Source organism: Musca vetustissima, unplaced genomic scaffold (genome assembly GCF_032173495.1).
Source record: "Musca vetustissima isolate MV318-11 ecotype Yass unplaced genomic scaffold, APGP_CSIRO_Mvet_v1 utg156878, whole genome shotgun sequence".
Lineage (NCBI taxonomy): Eukaryota > Metazoa > Arthropoda > Insecta > Diptera > Muscidae > Musca > Musca vetustissima.
Window position 1 is genome coordinate 25,908 of NW_026875271.1, and position 8,815 is coordinate 34,722.

At 38.2% G+C, this 8,815-nt stretch overlaps 1 protein-coding gene across 1 annotated transcript; it reads right to left on the reverse strand.

Moving 5' to 3' along the window:
* Positions 1 to 8,352: 8,352 nt before the first annotated feature.
* LOC133337744 (pupal cuticle protein Edg-78E-like) lies at positions 8,353 to 8,815 on the reverse strand. Its single transcript, XM_061545950.1, has 2 exons — positions 8,804 to 8,815; positions 8,353 to 8,721 (listed from the first exon to the last, which is right to left on the reverse strand). The coding sequence occupies exons 1-2, from the start codon at positions 8,813 to 8,815 to the stop codon at positions 8,353 to 8,355; spliced, it is 381 nt and encodes a 126-aa protein (XP_061401934.1).

An 8,815-nucleotide genomic window follows, 5' to 3' on the forward strand; every position in this document is an offset into this window, starting at 1 on the left:
CAATTTCCATTATAGACATCTCAATAGTTATTGTGTTAATAGCAATTGGAGGTGGCATATTAACGCATGGCATTGCTGACGATAGCAGCTGTTTAATGTTCTTCACTGTTCAAAATTCATAAATGGCTGCAAAACCTGAAACAAACTATGTACGTACCATGGTACAATAACACAAGGTAGGGCAGCTTGGGTTCGGATATCGGAAAATAATCAAAAATTGACTTTATGATCTTTCTGGGTCTAACCTTAAATCTGTTATGTCCCACTTTAGAAATCGTCGTTTTTTATGTTCTCTTACGCACGCTCTTCCATACCACTATCCGGCATATACATAATATTTTCAAACCTGGTCAGTCAAAACGAACAGATTTTGGCTGTTTTTATACCACCACTTGGTATGTGGAACATCAATTAAAATAAATAAATATTGACAGAAATAATTCGTTTAAAAATTCACAACCCGTATGCTCGGAGTCTATATTACAGCCGCCACCGTATATTCTGATTGGGCTAAAGGGCTGTTTAGCCCTTTAACGGTGCTATGTTATTATTAATATACTAGCATATGCCCCCAACTTCGTTAGCGAATGTAGGACATATTTCAAAATGTATTAACATATTATTTTATTTTCAGAGAAAACTGCATATGTCAGAAAAACACAATCCCCACATTAATATCGATCATAAATTAAATTTGAGTACCATTTAGTACCAAATTTTATGATTCGAGCTCTAAAGGTTCAGCCAAATCCAAATTATACCAAATTTTCCATTTTGCACACATTATTTCCATAAGTACCCTCCTCAATCATCTAACTAAACTTCCTGTATACCCCAATCCTATACCCCCACAATGATTCCAAATTCAAATTGCAGGTTTCCAGCTCTATTAATTCACCTACGAATTTAGTAGTAGAATTTCCAAAACTTCCTACTTAAACCAAACCTACACCCCGACAGTGATTCTAAATCCAAGTTTCAGGATTCCAACTCCATAGGTTTACCCACAATTCAAATTGTACCAAATTTAGTACACAGTAGTTTGACACCCCCACAGTGATCCTAAATCTAACTATCAAGATTCCAACTTTAACGGTTCACCCACAACTCAAATTGTACCAAATTTAGTACACCGTAATATGAATTTGCAAAACCTCTTACTTACCCCAAACCTACACCACCACACTGATACTTAATTCGTGTTTTAGGATTCCAACTGTATCGGTTCACCCACAATTCAAATTGTACTAAATTTAGTACATAGTAGTAGCAATTTCCAAATACCCCAATCATACACTTCCACAGTGTTCATAAATCAAAATATCCGGATTCCAACTCTTTCGGTTCACCCAAAAATCAAATCGTACTAAATTTAGTACATAGTAGTATCAATTTCCATACCCTCCTACATACCCCAATCCTACACCTCCACAGTGATCCTAAATCAAAATTTCAGGATTCCAACTCTATCGCTTCACCCACAATTTAAATTGTGCCAATTTTAGTACACTTAGTACAATACTTCCTACGGTTCACTCACAATACAACAGTGATCCTGACTCCAAATTTCATGATTCTAGCTCTATTGGTTCACCTAAAATTCAAATTGTACCAAATTTAGTACCATTTAGTACCCATAAGTATTATTTTCTTAAACAGAATCCTGACCCCAATCCCACACTCCTACAGTGATTCTGACTCCAAATTTCATTGTTCCCGCTCTATAGGATAACCCAAATCCAAACCTACCGATTATAGTACGATTTAGTACTTTTCCTACACATAAGTAACATATTTCCAAAACTACTTTCATATCCCAATCCTACACTCCGACGGATTCCAGCTCGATTTGTATCTCCAAATTAAATTTTTTACCAAATATAGTACTTTTCGTACACATGAGTACACGCTTTTAAACCATCTCCTTAAATAGACCCTACTTCTCAACCTTAATTTACACTCACATGCTACACACATGCTACAGAATTGTACCAAATTTAGTACATTTTCGTACTTTTCGGATAGTTATAGTTCGAATTTCCAAAAACCCTTTGGTACATCTATCCTACACTCCATCAGCGACCACCAATCCAAATTTCAGAGTTCTAGTTCTACCGGTTCGCCAAATACAAATGGTATCACATTTAGTACTTTTCGTACCGTTCTAGTACGAATTTCCAAAAACCCAGCCTTATCTGTTACCTTTGGACCAAGAGTGACTCTCACCCAAAATTTCAAGATTCTAGCTTCAACCGATTCGTCTGGGCGTTGATGAATAGCTAAATCAGTTAGTCAGTCAATCACTTTACTCTTTTATTAGTATAGAATAGTACTTTTCGTACCGTTCTAGTAAGAATTTCCAAAAACCCAGCCTTATCTGTCACATGTGGACCAAGAGTGACTCTCACCCAAAATTTCAAGATTCTAGCTTCAACCGATTCGTCTGGGCGTTTATGAATAGTTAAATCAGTTAGTCAGTCAATCACTTTACTCTTTTATTAGTATAGAATAGTACTTTTCGTATCGTTCTAGTACGAATTTCCAAAAACCCAGCCTTATCTGTCACATGTGGACCAAGGGTGACCCTCACCCAAAATTTCAAGATTCTAGCTTCAACCGTTTCATCTGGGCGTTGATGAATAGTTAAATCAGTCAGTCAATCACTTTACTCTTTTATTAGTATAGATTAAATTCAGCGCAAAACAGTTCGAGAAACTCGATATGGGTAGAATATCATTTGAACAATGAAAAATTGTAATAGATCTGCACATTTTTGTAAAACCTTTACTGGATATGGCAAAAATAATGAGACGTAGTGTCTCTATAATACAATCCAACAAAATTTCACTGACGTCAACCTGTAGTAATTTCAATACGCTATGCAAAATTTTGTCTCAATCGGGCAAACATTGACAGTATGGTGCTCCATTTACATAAAATCGGACGAAACTTTATATAGGGGAGCTATATCTAAATCTGAACCGATTCCAACAAAACTTCGCATACATCAATCAGGACCTAATTCATTACTCTGTGGGCAGCCGTCTAACCAATTAATTGTCAATGTGCATAGCATGGTACAATGAATAGGTAGTCCATTTGGAGCAACTGATATCTTGATTAACTGTTAAAATGCTTAATTTCTACTTGAATTGCAATATTGCCAACCGTGTGAAATTTGATACATCACCTTATTATTGCATCATGGTAGAAACCATGATAAGGTGATGTATCAAAACAAAAATGATTAACTGGCACAGCAGATGTCTTGATTAACTGTCAAAGTGGGTAATTTCTACTTGAATTCGATGTGCAGTGTTACCAACCATTTGAAATTTTATATGGAAAAATTTGACAGATAATCGAGACAAAAACAAAGGTTTTTGTTTTGATACATCACCTTATCATGGTTTCTACCATGATGCAATAATAAGGTGATGTATCAAAACAAAAACCTTTGTTTTTGTCTCGATTATCTGTCAAATTTTTCCACATAAAATTTCAAATGGTTGGTAACACTGCACATCGAATTCAAGTAGAAATTACATACTTTGACAGTTAATCAAGACATCAGCTGTGCCAGTTAATCAGCCATTGTGCCATGGTTTCTACTTAAATTTGACGTACAATGTTGCCAATCATGACAAATATTACTACCATGGCCCAATAAATAGGTCGTGTAAGATGCGAATATTATAAGCAATTTTCGTAGAAAATCCCTCTAACTGTCATTTTTTTGTTTACGTTTTCACACGATTAAGTCGAATTTTGACAGTTCGGCTGAAATCATTTCGCTTATTACACGGCCTGTTTATTGGACCACGACAGATGTTTTTGTTTTGATACATCACCTTATTGTTACATAATGGTATGAGCCAAGATCTATTAATAACGTCATCCAGCTAGCGAAAATCAGTTGTTTTTCTCAAGTCTAATGTCAAAATTTTGGCGTTTGTAAACTTGAGAGGCAGCTGTTATCCAGCTGATCTCCCTGGATGGCATTACCAATAGAGCTTAATAGACCTTGATAGAAGCTATGCACTTTGGCAGTGCATCAGATCACGGTATTACTATCTTTATTATCAGCTGTGCTAAATGGGTTATCTATATATATTATGCCATGGTAATAGGTATTGGAAAAATAGATGATTGATCTCTGATATGTTCAACCGACTACATTTCTTATGCTTGTTCCGCAAATTAGTTGCTTAAACTATTAACATTCCAGAAGTTTTCTTAATTTTGTCTAAATTAATTTAACTGAAAACAAAGAAATCCAGTGTTTGAGAAACACAGAACTTGACAAACTTCATAATGTTTTTAATGTAGATCATAAATCAAATTAATCACTTAACTATGACCTGTTTGACAGCCTATTATTAACATGTGTTCAAACACTGGAACTAATGATGTTGTTTAAGAAATTTCCACGTTCTGGTAAATTGTATTTATAATAAAATATTGTCGTAAATATTAAAAAAAACATTAATCAGATTAACGAATTTTTATATTGGATGCTAATCAATTTATAGTTTTTTTTTGTTTGGTGTAAAAATTTAAGACTTTATAATCTGCAAGCATTTAGAACATACGAATATTTGCTAATAACCAAAACGTGTGATAAAGAAGATTATGAAACGGCTAATAAAGTTAGTCATAGCTTTATTGATAAAAGCGAATTTTTAGAGCTGAAATGGTTTTTTATTGACGGTTCTGAAATTATCAAGTTACAGATGGCGCCCAAATTGAATATTGGATTGGGGTTAGAATTTACTATTGCAATATGCATTTTCTATATATATACGAGGTATGATCAAAACAAATAATTATATTAATTCTTTTTCGATTTTTCGGGGATCAAGTCCGGTTAATACAGTGGTTGAGGCATGATAACGGTTTCGGGCTCCCCCCTGCACCATATGATAGTTAGGATGATTCTCTCTGAAACAACCAAACAGGTACTGCAACGAAAGCATGTTGCTATACTGGCGTATGGGACTGACCTTTGTCTCCGAATGTAGTGGTACGCAGGTGTAATAAAGCATCATCCGGTTGCAGTTCTCAGAACGGCGTTCTGATATGTCTGAATAATTCAATACGTTTCCCTAATCTGCGCTCGAGTATTACCGGTAAGCGACTTGAATTTTCTTCTATCATGTATAAGCTTAAGCGTGGTTTGCAGTTGGATGAGGATGATTGGCTCAGGCCTTCTGATTTGGTGGATGGGGAGTGTAGGCGGTACAGCACTATCCTTCGGGACAGTGTTGTTGATAGGTGGAGGACTAGGTGGACGAACAGTGACAAAGGGAGGGTGACGTACGAATTTATTCGTGACGCAACGTTCGTAGTGGACCGGCCAGACCTTCGCTTCGGCTTAAGTACTGGTTTCTTACTGACGGGGCATGGCTCTCTTAATGCTTTTCTGCATAAAAGAGGCCTTGCCCAGACGGATTTATGTGGGTGCGGGATGACCGAGGACTGGAAGCATATACTGACGGAATGCTGTTACTATGATGACATTAGAGATTTAGCAAGTATGGGTATATCGAATGGAGGGGCGGGGTGGGATTTCAGTAGGGCACTTGAAGACGATCGGACCTTTAGTTGGTTAAGTAGTTTTGCTCGTGAAGCATTTAGGAGAAGGACAGTACTTAGTGGAGGTGGTCCTCGTGAGGACAGCATGTTAATTGTTTGTGATTTGTGTATTTGTCACTGCTTGTGGCCGGGTTTTTCCTTGCCACCTGCGGTTATCGTCGTTGCTTATTGTTGTTTTGGGATACCAGCCCGGACGTGCGTCATACTACTCGAGCCTGAGCGGAGGTTTTTCCGTACCGCGGGTGTCAGGTGCCCCTGGATTTGTCGATCCAGCCTGACAGTTGGTGTGGCCCCCTGGGGAGCTTCGCGGGGGTTGTGGTTTCGCCCCTCACCAAGGGGGAGTGAGTGCCTTCTGCATGCTCTCCAATTGGTACAGTACTTCGGTGCTGGAGCGCTGGTGGGCGCTTTTCCGCCTGTGGCTCAGCCACTGTGAGGTAGGACTATTGGCAGGAACTCACATAAACTCTTTAAGATACTTGTTTAACTTATATCAATGCTAATGTGATACCGAGAATTTTGTGGTATTTAGTGGTCGAAATTGTGTGCCCCTCGACCTGCTCATTCAGTGGCATTTTAATCTCCGCATTCCACGTGGTCGAAGATTTCGTAGTTTGCTCGAACATTGACGGTACAAAAGGATTTTTTTAGGTAAAGCGTTACCAAGACTATTCTGTGGCATGTTCGCTTCTGGTTTATATAAGTTGGGGAAAACTTTCCAGTTGCAGATCAGTGCAACTGGAAAGTTTTCCTCAATTCTGGGCAGAAATAATGCCTCAATAGTCTTCGCTACTGGTGACAAAAGTGGGATCGACCTGGCTTCAGTAGCAGGACCACCCTATTCATTTCCAAGGTTTGGGAACGATGTGGGCAAATTAAGGACTTTATTCAGATACTCAACTCCTGACTCATCCAGCTGACTCAGCACGACCATAGAGATTCCTTAAGAGACCAACTCTTTAGATGATATCGGGATACGAATGACTCTAGCAAAATCACCCACAGTAAAGTGTGTTGGTAGTACCACCTCGGCGGGAAGAGATTCTTTACGACGTAGTACTCTTCGATCGCCTTCTCGCCCCTGATGCTCGATAAATTGTCGGTAAAAATAACTGTCGTATCTCTTTGGATCAGTTACAGTTTCGACGTTAAATATGTCCGACGTTAAATATGTCTGAGAGTCGAAAGGGACTTAACCGTTGTCCACAGTTTACTCACACAGGTTCCGATGTTGGAAAATTTCGCTTATGCTTCGCGACTAATCTACTGACTTCCAAAGCGAGTTCCTTGACCTTGGGATCTGCGGGGTTAGATAAAAGTAACTCATGACGAACATTTGCTAATCCAACTGCCTCTGCCGGAAAATTAGATACCATCTTGGCTGCAACTTCAATGATGTCTCGGATGTCTATTTCTACTACTCCTACATCATAAGGAATGAAAAGTTCTCTGAAACGATGGTTGGTTAACTCTTCGAGGTGATAAGGCGGTTTGCTGATGGAGTCGATTAAATGTGACTGAGATCATTTCATGCTTCTTGCTAGTGTTCGAAAGCTACTTAACAGTTGTCCACAGTTTAATCGCAACAGTACCGATGTTGCAACACTTTAGATGCTCCAATCATTTATTCTGATCTGCGACAAATCTGCTGACCTTCAAAGTGAGTTCTCTGCCCCTGGAATTTGCGGGGTTAGATCGATGGAGCTCATGACGCTCAGATGAGGCAGCTCTTGGAGTGTTTGAGAGAAAAATTCTCCGAAAGATCTATGGGCCGATCTGCGTCGACGGTGAATATCGCCGGCGAATGAATCATGAGTTGTACCATCTATTTTCGGACAGTGACATAATCAGACGTATCGAGCTACGGCGTTGACTAGGTCATGTTCTGAGAATGGATGAGGATGTCCCAGCTCCAAAGGCATATAAAATCGAGCCAATTGATGGATCGCGTAGAAGGGAAAGGCCACGAATTCGCCTGAAAGATCAAGTGGAAGACAATGTCTCGGAGCATGGTCTTTCAAATTGGAAGTGCTTCGCAGAAGTCCGACGCGCCTGGAAATCTTTTTTAAGCTTGGCTTATGGAACAAATGATATGTCACGAGCCAGAGAAGTAATGTGGTATATTTTTGATGTGTTCCTGCAAGAATCTTCTATTAATCGAGATTTTTTGTATGATTTTTGCTTTATAATTTTTAAAATCTTTGCAGGTTTTGTGTTCTGGAACTCGTACAACATCACATTAGTTTATTTTATTGCAAAATTCGCATTGTAGGTAGGAAATTCATACCTTTGCCATGATATCGAAACAACCGGAACAATGTCATCTTCTGAGCATATATAGTTTTATTTATTGATATTTAGGTCCAGAGTTAAGAACATATTCTAAATAAAATGAGTTCCCTTCGAACCACGTATTTTTTGTATTCCTAAATACGGGAATAGCCACCATATTCCTTAATACTCTGGGTGGAGATTTCTGCAGTCTTTTCCATAGTACCAATAGGCAAATGCGTACTATGAAAAAAAAAACTGGAACTGTCGTTCCGGTCATTATCATATAAGAAATATCCTTCAAAGGTCTAACGAACCATTCTAGATCATTAAAATTCACAACCACAAAACATATATATTTTTATATCACATTATTTTTTTTATTACATCCTAAAATATGAATCTATGGTAATTTTTTTTAATACAATTTACACTATTTTATAACGAAAAATGATCTATGATTACAACAACATAACTATTTTATGACATTTACTTTGTTGCCAATTGAATCTTGGGGAAGGGATGACTTTCGATATATTCCAATGATCTCAAAATGTAATCGGGAATTGGTGGTGGGGTGGGCAAATGTTCGCCTTGGGGTTGGTAACCATTTTTATCGGCTGTGTAGGTCAACTGGATGGGTTCACCTTCAGGTGATGTGTAGGAGAATTTACCGGCTGCATTTTCACCACCGACACCATTTTCACCGAAATTAATGCCATTCGAAGATTCATATTCGAATGTGTAACTGCCATCGGTGTTGACAACGTTGACATATTTCAAAGTCTCGGCTGCTTGATCTTCAGGATTGGCTGGAGCACCGAAAGCCAAGGCCACAATTGTTGACACTACAATGATCTGTGGATAGAATAAAATTAGGAAATTTATATTAATTGCCTTCTAATTTATTTCGAATCCGAAGAGTAGAAGAAAAACTTACTAATTTGAACAT